Here is a 17,550-nt window from a genome sequence, read left to right as displayed (position 1 = left end):
TTTGCGATAACGAAGAGGTAGGCTGTGCATGAATGGGCTGAGATTATTGACATTTGTACCCACTAAATATACCTACACATATCCGGTAAACAAATATCTAATGGTACAATAATTCAAACGACAGTTCACTTTGAGAACACCTGTGATATATCCACCACCGTTACTATTTCCATATGCAAGAACAAGATAATAACTCATTTCCATTCCCGTGCATTTTTTCATTGATTTGATCTCATACTACTTAACCTATTCCATATCCAACCCATTTCAACATTAGTTGGGGTCAAAGAGAAAGAGTACATCTAATAATATATAGAGGGAAATAAAAATACGACTGTGTATATGTGCTGATATAGTAATTCGGTATGTTGTTCTCCAGTTGACCCTCTCATTCCGAAAAACGACCCTGAAATACCTCAGAAATGCCTAACAAGAAGATGAAAATTTTGTCGTTTCTCCAAACTTATGTCTTTCTTCCCAAACATCTATGATCAGAGAAAATTACGAGATTTTGACAATCGATTTCAGGATCGATGTCAGGTTAACGTCAGTTCTGATCATAGACATAGAGAAATCATAGACAACCTGAGACCTGAGACAGAGCATTCCTTTTCCATCTGTGCATTTAATACGGTCAGAAAAAGTGACAGAGGGAAACTGAACATCAGGCCAGCTAATTGTCTTTTTCTAGACTTCGATTTGTCCACACTGACGTCTATGGCAACAGAAAAGAGACATCTTGGTAGCTATGGAGGGTACCCTCCATACTCAGTCGATTTCTATACTTTTGATCGAAGTTAGGATGGCAGGGAACACAGGGCGAGGTGTTTCACATCGATCGGACTCATAAAATATTGTTTCTGGTCTTGGTATTTATGAAGATCACCTTCGGGGGATCTCTGGTCAAACTAATTTTAAAATATGAAATTAGTTTGCTCCAGGGTGGTCCTTTGAATTTTCCCCTTCTCTGTTGTTCGGAAAAACGAAAAAGTTGATTCTTCCATCGTGGATGGTCCGAAACTCGACCATTTCACAGAAGAATTCGACAAATTTCTCTTTCGCCTTCGGACGCAGACTTATTTAGGCGCTGCATATTTCCGGGAATGCCAGAAAAGTTGCAGTCGTATCGCATACACACGTCCGTCTGTCCGGCAATTTGCCGCGGCATGTCCGCCTGATTAAAAAGACAAAGAACCCACCAAGTTGGGTTCTGCGAAATCCTTCCTCGGTATTCCGTGAAATTCGCTGAGTGTAGACCAACTTTCAGAGCCACCGATGCCGACGTAGGATACTTTAATGCGAAAGACTTATTAATTTTCACCGTATTCAATCTATTCAGAAAGTATCGGAGATCTTTCATCAAGTCATAATTCTCGGACTTGACGAAGCGAAAGATTCTCGAAGAGATTCCTGGAACAATGTCAAGATAATTTTAGCCCCATGAAAAATAGCACATTTTAGATGTACTTACAAATGTCCTCATCACATCAAGCATTTTTCCGCATGTTTAGTGAGCGCCCTGTATATTATCAGAAGCATAAAGCTAGGTTTTTTGTTCGTATGGTGATTTTTATAAAAATTTGTTCTGTATCTAGTTTTTCTACTTCCAAGTAGCATAATCTAAAACTAATAAAAGTAATAATGATATTATTTGCATATAATCTATTTTTTTGGTTATGCTCCCTTCTGAAGAATGAATAATTTAGCTTCCCACGTTGGTCCAGATGATGATATGCTGACTGGAATTGCTTCCTTCGAGATAATCTAGCAAATGAATACTAAAGACAGCTGTTCCTCTGAACAGTTACCTCATAAAAATACGTATTTTTATGTGCGTTCATATATTACTCGGTATTCCCATAATGGCATTTTTTCTGATTCAAAAGCAAATGAACGTCGACGAAACAACATATTAAATGTTGAGGTATAATTTTCCGATAATTCTAATATTAGATGTTTCTTTATTATTACAGGTAGGTGTTTAGGATGGTGTATGAATTATACATTTTCCACGGAGTAAGGAAAATCCTAGTAAACCAAATGATGAGGTTAAAAACTCATCGTCATGATCAATTAGATAAACTAATCGACCTTGGTCTGCTTCGATATACAAACAACAATTTCTCTTCTTGCATGACTCAAAAGACACCAGCAACTAACTTCGTCTATTTGAGGAATGTGAAGGAAATATAAAATGAAGGAAATTATTGGAAAACATAAAAAAGGGCTATGAGATTAAGGACCAAATCGCTTCAGAAACCTCATTCGTTTCATCATCAACTCAAAGTACCAACCCAAACACCTCAAGCTACATATTCTTCACAACAGGATGTGAAATTTCCTCTTGCACGTCGTTCAAGATTCCGCCGATGGAATTTTTAATGGATTCATTGAAAACCTCGAAATTGAATGATGAAAAAGATAGAGACCATCATTGTTCGATAAAAGACGTACCGATAAAATCAATCTTCTCCTGTATAGAGAGAACGTGTGAATTATGATCATACAAAAGAGGTTGATGCCACCAGTATATCATACAAGCGATCCTTCCACGCATACTGATGAAATAGATGGACGGATTAGTCAAGCTTTACGATATTGAAAGCGAGAACCATAAAGACAGTACCGAAGGTATTCAATGAGAACTGTGCCTCGAAATCCTTGCACGTCACCGACTTACTTAATCATTAATATGTAAGAAACCCTCTTAGTTATTGTGTTCGCCGAGAACGTATTTTTAATGGTTGCCAATTTCAAGCACTTTATGAACCTTCTCCGAAATGGCTTGCATTGGTCATACTCACGTTCTTCCATAAAGTCCCTCTTACCCCCTCTTGAGAAGAGAGTATGTTTTATGCTTAAGAAACAATGGCGGAAAAAGTCTCCGAGATGCTGTTTCTCAGTAACAGGTTGGGCTTTGATTGCATTCAGTAATTATTTTCGAGGAAAAGGAAACAAGAAGGTTAACAGCGTGAAAAATTTTGCGAAATAGATATTTCTTCGTGTTGCTTTTGAATTTTATGGTTCAGTTGAACCTAGTTTCAGGAAATTAGTTGAAGATTTTCTGGTATTAAATAGTATGCGATGGCTTGGCATGCCAAGGCAAGAACCCTCATCTATACACAGATTTTACACCCCCTATAGGGTATATATTATATACCCTATAGATTATATAGGGTATAGATATTGCAAGTTTTCAACAGTTTCGACCCTAAGTTGAAGTTCACGATTGAGACAGAAGATTGTTATAACTCTGTTCCGTTCTTAGATACCAGGGTATGCCGAGTGGAAAATAAAATAAAATTAGATTGGTATAGAAAGACGACTTCTGCAGGAAAGTTTATACATTTTTTATCTGACCATCCAATAAGCATAAAATTAAATTTCATTAAAGAACAAAAAAACAGGATTTATAAAATCTGTGATCCAACATTCAGAGATGGAAGCATAAAAAGACTGTTTGATCTTTTGGTTGAGAATGCCTATCCTAAAACAATGTTGAAAAAACTTCTGTATTCTGCTTCAACGTTGCCCTTGGCTGAAAGTCCAACACAACCTGATATGGTAGGAGGAACAGAAGTTGTTAAATATAGAAGCATCCCGAATATCCCTTACCTTACCTACAAAATTAAAAACTGTTTTAAAGATTATAATGAAAAAGTGAAAATAGTGGCACAGTGTAAAAAGAAAGTGGCAAATTTATATTCAAAACTAAAGGACCCTATACCAAAAGAAATAAAATCTAATGTAGTGTACGAACTGGAATGTGCTGACTGTCATGAAACCTACGTAGGTCAAACCTCTCAGTGGCTTAGAAATCGCATGAACTTACATAAAAGTGATATAAGAACAAATAACCTGAGATGTGCATTGTCTGTTCATGCTAATAAGTACTCACATAGTGTTGATTTTAATAACGTAAAAATTTTAGATGCAAATATAAATTACAAAAAAAGATGCATACTAGAAATGATCCACATACAAACTCAAAAAAGCAAAATTAACAAGAAAACGGACACGCAGGGACTAAGTCCAATATATGCATATCTTCTAGAACTTTCTAACAGACCATTTTTCGATGGTCCAGTTGATGAATGACATTTAACCTAACATTGTTTATTGCGTATTACAATATTGCGTTTCTTAATTGATAATCATTTAATGTTACCCTGTTTGATATTTGTGTCTACTTTTGTACATTTCTTAGACTTAGAGATCAACCTCGCATTCAGTAAGTTGTTTGTGCTCTGTTTTTTGTTTTACTGTTGCTGATGCGTTTTGTTGTATTTTACAGTTGCCCTGAGGAAGAAGCAAAAAAGCTTCGAAAGCTAGGCTTTACATGAATAAAGAGTAAATATATCTCGTTAATCACTGATCGATATCCCTTATATTATATATTTGATTATATATTATATACCCTATAGGGTATATATTATAGACTCCAATCTTGAGAAACGTCTACAGATGTAAAGACAAAAACAAATCTGATTTAACCAGCATCCAAATATATAAAAGATGCAATTGGGTAGATGCTTCAATTTTCGGAAATTACTGAAATGGAGAAGATATTGGTGACCTAAAATTTTGTGGAATGTGCTTCGCATCCGCCATTTTGTATTGAATTGATCAGAGTGCTCTTCCATCACCATTTCGTACCAATTGATCATACATCAATGGGATTTGAGTTGACAATAACGTTTGTCAATAGATTTGAATAAATCCTAGGGATATTTCAGAAAATTACCCAGTTTACCTAACCGTAGATTCTTTTGTTCTTAGTGCCCGCATACTTGACTGTATTGATTACTAAAAACAATATTTGGAATCCATCAACTCACCTAGTACTTTCAGAATTATTGTATGCGAATGGACTACAGTGTCATTTCTCAAAATGCACGTGTAGTTTCCAGCATCTTTTTCGGAAACCGATTTGGTGTACACTGTTTGATTGGCATCCTCAGGATACAGTATCAGCTGGGAGCTCGTCAATGGCCATGGATAGGGTTTTCCATTTTTATACCTGAAACCAAAAAAGATTTAAAGCATTTAAATTTCTGAATTCTGCTTTCGTAAGGGGGTTTACCGTTAATAGCGGAAAATTCAAATGTTATTTATACTTTTCCGAGAAAAATATCCAACAATCGATTTCATAAATATTCGCATAATATGAACAAGTTAATGATTGAGGCTACAAGAATTCCAAGGTTCTAAATTGGCGGGTTAAACGGAATCGCTTGCGGTGGAAAACCGAGGGACCACTTGACCCGTCTATATTTTTTTAAATATATAGTTTCGGCTCTCGTTGGTAATTCTTCGAAAAAGGGTTCGTGATTTTCGACAGAGAATGATTCGGTTGTCATGTGTTCCATTCTGGGAATGACCGATCCCCTTTATTTCTTTCTTTTGAAGACTCGCAGATTAATCATTATGGTTTCGGTTTTTGCCAGATCATCCGGTGTTGGATGCGAAGGTAGGTATGGTTTATTATTAACCTGAATCGAAATGGTATTGTTATTTCACTATGCATTAATTGATTGAAATTTTATTCAACGTAGACACGAAAAGTGTACCTATATCGAAAATTATTGATATATTCTAAATATCACAAGTTTTATCATTTCAATGTATTTGAGTGCATTAAATCATGAACATACAATGGACGATATAAACAATTTCCTCTGGAGTTTTCCAGTATTTCAAAGAATTTGATAAAAATCATCAATTTCAAAAGAAAGCCTTTGAATGAATCGACAAAAACTGTTGGGGAAAAAGAGGAATCCATGTTTTTTGTGAAATTTAGTACTTAATATGACATGACATCACTTCAATCAGTTGCCATTTTTGTAGTCTTCGCATAATGCCTCTCTAGTAGAGTCCTTGTCCCCATTGACGAAAAACTCTTGCAATTTTCACAATCTTCCCTTGATGACAATTTCTTATCACTAAGGAAGTTTTGCAATGCAAAAAAAACATGATAACTACTTGGTGCAAGGTCTAGACTATACACGGTGGACGCAACAAAACTTCTCATCCAAGCTACTGCAATTTCTGTGGAGTCACTATAGACGTGTATAGGCGTTTTCCTGATATAAAACAACACTTCTCTTGCCATTTCTGGTCCATTGCTAGCTTCCAAAAGTAAAATCGTTGACACTAGAGATCTGAATTCAGTGTTTGACCATATGGAAGCAACTGATAAACAATTTTTCCTTTCCGCTTCCACCAAACGTACAGCAGGACTTTCCTGGTCTTAACTCCTGTTTTTGTCATTGTTCGAGCTGCTCCACCGTGCTTTGACATATTATGTACAATGTATTTCACAATAAACAGTTCATCCATCGAGAGATAGTAAAATAATAACTAACATCTCCTTATGAACGATGCAATCAATTTATCACACTTCCTAGAAAATTCATTGAGACGTCACATCATCAATATTACCCAAATTCAAAATCTTTTGGGCGGCACGGCTAATCTTAAGGCAATAACGGTCGAATAAAAACGTCAAGAAGCTGCCCTTGCGGCTTTACTGAAGTCAAAATAAAGATTCCTGGAAGTTCACTGTATACGGACCTTTACACAATTATATATGAAATATGATGTTATTTATGAGCTACCTTTTTATTGCATGGGAAGGTATAAATCACCGAACGCACTGTCGTAAAGCATTCGATGACACTGTAGGTCCCAGAAGAACGCAGGGACTGATCGGCACAAAGCTCAAGAATATGTACCAAATACCCAATATCTTCTCATATAAAAAATAAATTGAAACAGGAAGTTGATTCGTTGATATAACACAATGCAAAGATAAATTTGTTTGCTTGGCAAAATAGAATCGTACACTTTTAGTTGGCAGGCAGAATTTCATTCTGTTATTATGTTATTAGTTATTATGAATTGTTGTTGTTGTACTAAGGTTGCATACATGTTCTTTTCGAATAGGGGCAAGAAATGGGAGATATAATAATAATTCAGATCCTCATAAACTCCAAAACTTCTGAACTTCTATCGTTTATTGAAAATTAACTACTTTTGTCATTAAGCCATGAAGGAAAAACTAACTGGATGCTTTCTGCAACTTTCTGTCCAATTCACATAGACGTTGATACCAACCGATCTTCAAACAAATTGTCGAAGAAATATAGGAATTACCGGTAGATAATTCGCGACTAATCCTGTCCTGTCAGGTTCAAAATTCGCCAAACTCCTCTTCCTAAAACTGTCAGAAGAGGCCCAGGTAAAAATTCTTCACGTTGAACGCCCTTGTTGTGAGCTCGTGTCTGGCGAACAATTCTTCAGTTCCCATTCATGGTATCAAAGGATCCGAAATGGAACCGAATTTCTTTGGTGCCACTTCAAGTGATTCACCAAATAAATACACATACAAGAGGCTACCTACAACAGCACTTTCACACCAATTTCTTTCAAATCGAATCTGACGTGTTTGAACACTCACTTTATTCAGAAAAAGAGGGCGGTTTGAAGATTAGGCGAGACATCACATCATAGAAGTGTCGTTAATCTCCACAATTTTCAAGGCGTTTGCCTAGATTTCAATGATGTTATTATAATGCTAGTTTATTATGATAAATGCCGGTTTAAACGAATATTTCAGGTAAAACTTTGATACCTATTTCGCAAAAACTCTCATTCCTCTTCGAATAAGTTTCAAGAGTTTTCAACACATTTCAAAATGACTTAAAATATCCAAGACTGTGAGGAACACATCAGTCAAACATGATGGTTAAATATTTGATGAGCTAATCTTATCATATAAGAATTTTTCCGATTGCGGAATAATTATTCATATGCACAAGAAATTTGGAATGTGCGTCCTCAAAAAATAATTGCAAATCTTGATAATAACAGCATTATGTTTATATTGATAAGGAGCTACTGTTACTTCAAGGTCAGCTTTTACTATGCCTCCATTATGAGCTATGCATATACAAATTATCTAATAGAGATTCTTCCAGTATGAATTATTGTTTATTTATTAGGCTCAGACCATGAATAGACAATTCAATCAGGAGAATAACCACTTAAAGGCATATAAATTGCGATTTATTGGAGGAAAAACAATGAACTTCATTCAGTTTCCATTAATATTTCATTTCATTATTTTTATCATTGCTGGATAAAGTGGGCATTTTTTCGTTAAGCACCGTACATAATATTGATCCATCTTCCAATAAAACTGATGAAGAGAGGTCAGCTTTGATTAAATCCTTAATTGATTACCCATTCTGGGAAACGTTAAAATAACTTGCAGTCTGCCAGTACTTCTCAGAAAAATTTCAATCCTTATAAAAAAATTAATCAATAGCTGTTACCATGAAATAAAAAACTTTCCCCAAAACGATCATGGAAAGCATTGTTCAAAATATCTTCCGATTATTGCATTTCAATTGCGATTTTGAGTATTCAATGATTGCGAGGTATAAAGGTGAACTGTAAGAGCACAATAGAAAGATTGAATAGAGAAATTTCAGTAATCAACCAGATTCGATACTGATTGATACGAATTTATTGTAGTTTATTTGATCTCAGATGATTCAATAAAATAGTCTTTATAAAATTTGCAAGTTCAGTTTACTGTACGGTACGAAAGAAATTAATAATTTCATCAACTCAAGATACACTTCATCTGAGTAAAAAAGGTTAGTTATCAAGAAATATAAGGTTTGTTCGTAGTGCCATTCAATCCCAACGTATAAGGTACAAGGGTTCACACTCTCGAACAAGAATGACGAATGCTGGAAACAAGTCTGGTCTTGTTCAGAGCGTCAGTTACCTGAGCTGATCCTTCAATCTTGAGGCAATGAGTCACCAGTTAATTTCTATACTAACAAAGATAGTGATGTTTTGCAAGCGAAACCAGATCACACAGAAAGGATGAAGCCATACTGGGTGTCCACCAGAAAAGACACTGAATCTTATATGCGAAATTATAGCAGTATCTGAAAAAATCGTCAACCGAAAGTTGTTCTCTTCAATACAAGAATATGGCTGAGAGATTTGTATATAGGGTAGCAATGCAAAGTCATTTTTCAAATAGACTTTCGACTTTTGTAAATAGGTTCTCTCAAATCTATCGATTTGCATTGCTGTTGACGATATGTTCAATAATTACCAACTTTCTATATCCCAATCATCAAATTCCTCAATAGAGAATTCACCCAAGACGTGAAAATCATTCAGGATGCATTCCACCGTTCAAATATGCCAAACATAACAAAATGCCGCCTTCTGATCCGCCATCAATATCTAATTCCAGACATTCCTGGTATGATCATCGATTTTTCCTTCTCGGAATCCCTTTATTGGCTGTCGATATCATCGAAGTCCATCGCAGTACATTGCTGAAATGAACGCAATACGAATTCTAATTTTTTACGTCTGCGAATTCTGAGTTACGAGTGTCATTGTACTCGTCGCTTTTCCTCCCTCATACCTCATGAGTCTCACATAGCTCAAGTCGAGAGCGTTGAACAGGAAATACGAAGATCCATCGGGTGCTAGGTGCTTCCGCGAATTATAAGTGACGAGCCATGATTTTATCTTTATGTGATGTTCAGGGCTATCAACCTAAGTACCTACTATACCTTCACGTTCTTGAAATATTGAAAGTGGCCTTATATTTTTCAAGAGGTAGTAACGGTTATAAAGAAAGGGGTAAATAGGAATCATTTACACAACTCATAGCTCATATGTACAGCTATGGTCTGAACAGAAGGTAGACAATTAAAAAAAGAGTTCTCATGCGGAATATCGCAAATATTTTTCCTTATACTCAGTTTCAAGGGAAGAAAATTACAGAGAAAACCTGCATAAGAGCAGCATAATCAATAATCCCTAACCAATCCAAAGGGTCTCTCTGATCGTAAGTAATCATCTTCATGCATAAAAACAATTTAATTAGAGCTGGAGTTGAGCCGCATCCAGAGCAAATATTTGTCCTGAGTAACCAGAACCTGAAGACATAACTATAATACCTTGTACATATTCCCACAGATTTCATGATTCCGCACAAAACCTACAAAGCTATGCAAACAGACAAACCGTAACGCAAACATTGGTTGGGCGTTTGTCTCCAATATTGACAACAGATATACAAATATCGTTAAAAAATCAAGAAAATAAAAGGATAAGTAATTGGGGGACGATTCTTAGAAGAATTATGGTATTTTTAGAATTTTCATAAGTCGTAATGATTTTTCGCAGAATGGTTCATATAACATCCGCTGACCTAACTCGGCAGATGTAGATATATGTATAGAGGGTGTCCGGTCTTGAAATTAGAGAAATTTCCTTTCAGAAACGGTTATAGTTTTACAGAAAATATAGTCGAAATCGTGTGACAGATAACTGGTGGAATTTCATCCTAATATTTCTGAAATCGTATTAAAATTGCTTGGTATCTATGAAAACATCACTCATAATCAATATTCTGCATTAAATATCAGCAACAACATTTATTGATGCCTTAAGTTATTTTATTCCATCATTATAAAAATTCCACCTCCTGAGAGAGCAAAGTTTGGAAGGTTTTGCCTGGTGTTACACATCAATAATTACTCTACCTTCACAGCTATTATGTACTCGCTGAAAGTTTTGAATATTTTACAAATAAAGGGTTTCTGGGAAATTCTTCGCTTTGCATCGATCGAAACATTAAAGAGACATCAGTTATACGCACTTTTAGTGTTATGCTTTTGGCGCGTTAGCTAACCTAACAAATCGAAAAATTGTATAACTAGTGAAAAAATAATTGTACCATATGTTAGGAAGTTTTCTTGCTGGTAGAGGTATTAGTGAAAATTTGTATGCAAATCATAACTCTACAGAAACAGGGACAGCAAACAGCAATTTCTATCAAGAGTGAACAACCCTTTTCGACATTATCAGGAAGTTTATATGGAAAAGTTGTTCCTAATTGATATGCCCATTTGAAATCGCAGCTATCCAAGATAATAAATATTTTTCATAATTCTAGCCTCATAAAAAGTATGTACCTATCTTATACATAGGTACTATTTCATATAATGCTCGTATTAATAATTCATGGAATTCAAGGAAGAAAATTCATTTCCTCCAATAATGGGTATACATATCTCCAATATTCCGATTCACCTCAAGCTTTCAGGCTGATGGATGGATCTAGGTTCCTATTGACATTCATAACAAAACATACCATGTTCACTTCCTCTAGAGGAAATTCTGTTTCCGATCGGAAATGTTTCGAAAACGATATGTATTCACATGGGACAACGCGAGTTATACTTATAACGGGTGATTCACTTCGAGAAAAACCTATTCGAATTTTTGTGAATTATTTTTTCGACCACATTAATCAGAAAATATCCCAATTTTTCCTATATCAAAATGTTCAATCTTCTCACTCGCATTTGATATAAAAATCATGAAAATCCCACAGTTTCATTCAGAAAATGATTTTTTTCACTAAGGTTAAAAGGAAGAATGTATTCTGGAACATTTTATAGTGAAATACATACTGAGGATTAAGCAGATTCTTGAAGAGCACGAAGTTAAAATAAATAATCCGAAATGTACAAATTTGCTTACATATGCTTATAGGCATTTCTCACCAAGTGCAGACACAACAACAGTAAGTTGATATCCCGTTAAATATATACGTAATTTATTACAGGGAGCTGTTCAAGGACTTCTGCAATATTTTAATCAAACCAAAGATTCAACTATTTTGAAATTCATACAGCTCAAAGAGTTTGTTTAACATTCTTTCTCCTTCTCCTATCAATTCTCTTAAACATTTTCACAGTATACGTTTTGTAAGATGTATTAGAGTAAAAACTTTTCTTAGTTCTTTTCTTAGTGAAAGTAAGAAATTTGGTAGAAAATTATCTGATCCTGTCAGGTCTTGAGGGTTGAGTAATGAGAAGTAGTATCATACAATGTTTCATGTTCGGAAAGCTTTTTATTTAGGATAGTATTGATTGAAATCCTTGTTGAGAATCATCTCTTAGAGTAACAGAGGGTGAAGTCCAACCCCAAGAATATAGATGAAGATTTTGTTGGTCCAATTGAATTGAAATTTTTTGAGAATTGTGGGAATAAAAAAATTTGAATCTCAGAAACCATTCCGCAGATTACATTCAAACTTCACAAGATGCTTCAAAAGCTTTTTTCACAGCCAATAACAAGTTTCAATCGAGATTCAATTTATATTTTTAGAAATATCATAAAAATGAATTGTTCGAGCCAAGCTGCAATTGGCGGGTCTATTACCTGGATGGGTGATCGCTATGATTATGAATTCGAACAAGCGCTAACTTTTTCAATTGTTCCCTACATCTAAGTCCTCAAATAATGGATCAAAACAATAATTTTCAGTAGTTGCAACGAACAAACCATCCAAATCAATTCAAATCTTTTTGAGAACGCCCTAGAATCGATTTCTTATCTGAAACTGTTATCTCGGTTTAACCGACACAGACGAAATCCCAAGAATCACGGTTAAGTTTATAAATCCCCTGTCAAACTTTCCGACATACAACAAATCCTTCGACAGGGTGTTAAAGCGGAACCTTTCTTCCAACTCTGCAGTTACCCCCTAGGTGCGGCACACCTTTCTGATCCCGCACCCTAACGCCATTCTACTCGGCGTTCTCGACAGGAAACGAATCAATTTAGCGAGGGCCATTTCCCAGAACCCATAATCCATATTTTCTAAGGACGACAGCTATTTTGACAATCGATGACGACAACGAAATAACGGTTTTCTCGGTAGAGATAACTAGAACAAACATGGAAATTAGTTTTGCACCTATTCGGTATTGGCATTGGATAGAGGATCGATATCGAACAATTTACTTGGAATCCATTAACGTGGAAATTCGTGAAAATCAGGACAGTTATTATAAAAACAGTTATCTTCATTTCATCGAAACAGTGAAACATTTCCAATTTAATGCAAAATATACTGCTATAGAGAGCCTTTGAGTACATATGTACTTCTAGAATCACCAACAGTGGCTTCTGAACGCTTGTGATGTTTTGGATTCGATTGAAATAATTAAAATATACATTATCGACGACTTTGGAGAAGGAAACTTCAACAAAATATTGCAAATATTCATTTCATAACATCTCATTAGATACTGACGATTATATCTAATAGTCACTTCAATTAAGCAAACAGTAATGGAGTTTTTCAAGTATATTACATGTTTCGAAGAAAAATTTTAGTTCATTATAAACCTTTGATCAACATTCGAGGAAAAACTTCTGCAGGAATGTCTGCCCTCTTTTCTTTCATCTGCAAATCGAATAACTGTAAAGTGGTCCATCAAAATTTCGCAACTTATCGTTAATTACTCAACATATTCCTCACATTGTATCGAAAATGGGCAAAGAAATGATTCAATGGGAAAGAAATCATCGAAAGATAAATATTTGAGCATGGCAAGACTAATCAATTGCCTTATAATCACAATTGTTGATTAATTACGTTAATGATCATCTGGAACACATTTCAAATCCTTCTCAACCAGTTAAATCCAATACACATGTTATCGATTAGTAATACATAATCTGCGAGATGTGTAAAGGTGCGATAGCATCTCCCATAAATATCCAATTTCACTAAAAGGATATATGAACCACTTAGTATAATTTCACCGGGATCAACAAATATCTCTAGGGTCGAAAAGATAACCGACAGCTTGTTAACGATGAAAGGGTGGAATCATCCACCTGGGGAAGCCAAATAACTCCTGACCACTATAATCAATCCAGGTATAAGTTAGCGCCACAATCTGTTTTGATGTACAGTTCAATCGCTTCCAGGAAAAGGTACATCTGTCCATTTAACACAGATTTTAACAACACAGTGAGAGGATATTAGCTATGAAATTCATCATCAGATTTTCATTCTTGAAAAAATTATCTTGATCTGGAGAATTTTTATTTGTGTTTCACTTCGATGATATTTCACCTTTATTTCATTATTGAATTGTGACATTTTGTCTGACCGCGATCAAATGAAGAGCTATGAGGAAACGAAGTCCTGTGGTTTAAACCAAAACGTTTTTCATGAAAGCCGTAATCTTTAGTAACTTAACGACCAACCTTCAAAATATTGCAATAGTCTTCTCTTAATAATTGAAGTACACGACCTTTATTTTAATTCCTTAATGATTGTTACTAGTGGGTTTTCCTGATTATGTCATAACAACTGATGAACGTAATAAAATATGACAAAGAAATGGTCAGTGCTGAAAATCAAATACGTATCTCTTTCTTTAATGAAAATAAGTGGACAAAATCATTAAATTCAGAAAGATAATTAGGTATTGCTCTTTCATTCGACTTTGATCAAAATTTAGATGGCGTAATTGAAAAATTACGTATGTGTGTTATGCTCTTGATATAATCAGGGGTGTATTTAAAATGTGTTAAATTCGCATAATTATTTTTTTGTACAGACAAAAATTGTGTATTGTTAACTCAACGGTGACAAATATATCCATTACATCAAAAGCGTAGATCTATCGCTATACATACAACGTAAACCCACAATATATCAGTTCTTGAAAGACATGACTCAGAACATTGTAGTTTGGTCGAAACACCTGTTTGATAGTCATGGTCACGATATGAAATAAAGAAAGGAAACGGACTGTAGGTTCATTCAAGCCGTCTAAACAGATGGAAGTGTGGGATAATGAACTCTGCAGACTACTAAAAATTAGACTAATACATGTGGAACCTAGACCTAGACGTGGGTTGGTCAGAATAACGCTAATGATCTCTCGCTATTTCACGATATAGTTCAAATTATGCAAAAAATCGGACAAATCGTTTGAACCATCAATCACGAATTGTTTGCATAGCAACATGGGATTCGTCCCTGCACACAAATCGCATTGCAGTGTCCTGCAAAAACTCAACAAACAACTTCCTTCCATAATTATTTTTCGTAGATAGCTACAGTAATGTCCAATGATTCCCTGTTATTGTTTTAGACCTTTTTGCTTCCTTACATCTAATCACCCTCGTAAAGCCAGCAGAATCACCTTGAAATCCAAAATTCCAAGGTATATAGTTTTGCTATAGCTTTTCATCAATATTCAATGGACGAGTTCAGGAACATTTGCCAACCTTGTAAATAATAGAAAAAACTCTGTCAATTGAAATTTTCAAGCTGGGTAGGTGAGTTTTGACATTATTCAGGCATTTTTTTCGTATTTCGTGCATTTATGGTTTCATCCATAGACTAATTCATTTATTATCAGAACGCCTCAACTACTAATGTGTTCTGTGATGGAAACATAGTCTAATAATAATTAAGTTATGAGTCTATGGATGAAACGATAATTCAATGCACGAAACACGAAAAAAAGTTAGAACATAGATATCTATGGATATTCTAAGGAAAAAAACGCCTGAATAATGTGAATACTAACTTCAAATTCAATATAAGTTTCCTTTTATGTCACTTGATTTGAGAGCCGGGAACATTCCTAGGATTGTAAAATGATGAAAGCAACCGAAAGGCACAAATATAATTTAAAAAAAATACGTTTCCATTGAAAGAGTTTTTTCTATTATTTACAAGGTTGGCAAACGTTCCTGAACTCATCCATTGCGCAGTTCTGGTTTGACATTTTGACATGAAACTTAGTTTATAATTCATAGCTATGGTATCGCAATATTTTTTTTTGTGGTACCCTTCTAGGCTTACTAGAAGTCTTTCCAAAGTATTTGGACCAACCATAATGACGATGATGTGTGACCAACACTAGATGGGCCTTTTATCTATTGGTCAGAGCCAAACATAAGAACTTTTCTTCGGAAAATAGAGTCATTTCCGAACCTAATTTGAAAATAGCAAACTTCTCGCAAAATTTGCTCGAAACGACGCGAATCAATGGTAGACGCCCGGAGAAACAAAACTATACATTCAGATTCGTCGCGTGTGGTCAAAAAACCCGATAACAAAGACCTTAACCGAGAGGGCCGGTTTCTCCATGTCTACAAGGTATATCACATTCTTTTTTGAATGGACAAGCATACGTCTGTTGATGCCCGCTTACGAGCCATTTACCTGCTCCTCTAGAGCCGATTCGCGCAAATTGTCTCGGAGTCCTAATAATTTATCGGAATTTCAGGTAGACCGTTGATCATTCCGACCGGACCGTCTCGTTTTTCTGGGAAAATGCTACGGTCGACGCATAAAATTAGCCAGCTTTCCTGCCCGACCAATTCGAGCAAAATTTGATCGATGTTTTTGGATGGAATATATTCGTGTGGAAAGGGGCTCAGAAGTTAATTAGTTTCTGGGAAAACCCTCTATACGAGGGCTCTTGACAAAAGTTCATAACTTCCGAAGTCTTACCCCCGGTTTCACAAAGCTTGATCGGGGAATCAACGCTTGATTTACGTCAATTCGTTTTCAATCGATAATTCAGTCATGAGCATTCAGAATCTCATTCTTGCATCAAATTATGATCCGTATACATCAATTCAATGATTCTCTATTGCTGCTTTTTCAATATACCCATTCAGAAAGGTTTCATTGATTTCGTTTTGGAAATCGTTGATCGCGCAATCAAAGTTTTGTGAAACCGGCGGTTAGAATTATTATAATTTGAAACTGCAATTTCAACCAGCGTGGGCCTTTCTACTACATATTGTATTACAGACTTGTGAATGAAGCCTCCATGACGTCACCTTCATAAAAACCGCGGCATCTTCCAAACTCCTTCTGCGATATTCCCACAGATCGGCGGCAGCGATAAGAAAAGGTAGGATTATACGAAAACATACCGTCAAACTAGAACGATCCATAAATTTTCTGGTTTCGTCCTCTATTTTTTAACGGCGCTAGCCGTCCAGTCTTGACCGGTCATGGTTATTGGCTAGACGGAAAAAAAAACGTCCGAAAGATGGGAGGTTCTTCAATCCTGGGGAAGAATGCTTTTTATCTCTTTATTAATCTTGTAGGGTAACATTATGGGAATGTTTACCTGGCCTCCTACTTGCATTTCAACCATCATGCTCTGATAAGGGTGGCATAAAACGTGGTATTAAACGACGAGAATTTTAATTGTTTAACCGAAATCACCAGAAAGATCGCTCTGCTGATTAATTTATTATTTCGCCACTATGAAAGCATTTTGAATGGGGGTAAAAAGAGTAGGATTCAGAATTTTTATGGATGATTATAAGACAACACCGACAATTTGAACAAACCTTGGTTTTCATGAGGGATATAATAATATGCAACTTGCTTCCATAAATTTGGAATTTTAACTGTTTGAACATTTTGTCATGCATTTTTTACTAAGCTGGAAAACAGGTGGAAACATTTTTCATGGAGGAAGAGGACATCATTCAAAAATTTTGAAACCACAAAAAACTTGGCGAAATTTTAATTTCGCTTAAAAAATTAGGGGGTTATTTACTCAAAATCTTTGGGTCACTGGTATTCATATCAGAGGATTTGGAATTTGAGTGTGTAACAACTGTTAAAAGGTACCTTGTGGGTGATTACTCACCTCA

At 35.4% G+C, this 17,550-nt stretch overlaps 1 protein-coding gene across 1 annotated transcript in view; it reads right to left on the bottom strand.

Annotated features, from left to right (window-relative positions):
- Window positions 1–17,550, bottom strand: part of LOC123311574 (interleukin-1 receptor accessory protein-like 1) — a 30,454-nt gene that overhangs the window by 9,014 nt on the left and 3,890 nt on the right. Inside the window, exon 2 of the mRNA XM_044895611.1 lies at window positions 4,839–5,020. Within this exon, the coding sequence (XP_044751546.1) occupies window positions 4,839–5,020 (182 nt within the window). The remainder of the gene's footprint in view (window positions 1–4,838; window positions 5,021–17,550) is intronic.

The sequence above is a fragment of the Coccinella septempunctata genome, chromosome 4 (assembly GCF_907165205.1).
Source record: "Coccinella septempunctata chromosome 4, icCocSept1.1, whole genome shotgun sequence".
NCBI lineage: Eukaryota > Metazoa > Arthropoda > Insecta > Coleoptera > Coccinellidae > Coccinella > Coccinella septempunctata.
This window is presented reverse-complemented; position numbering and strand designations above follow the sequence as displayed.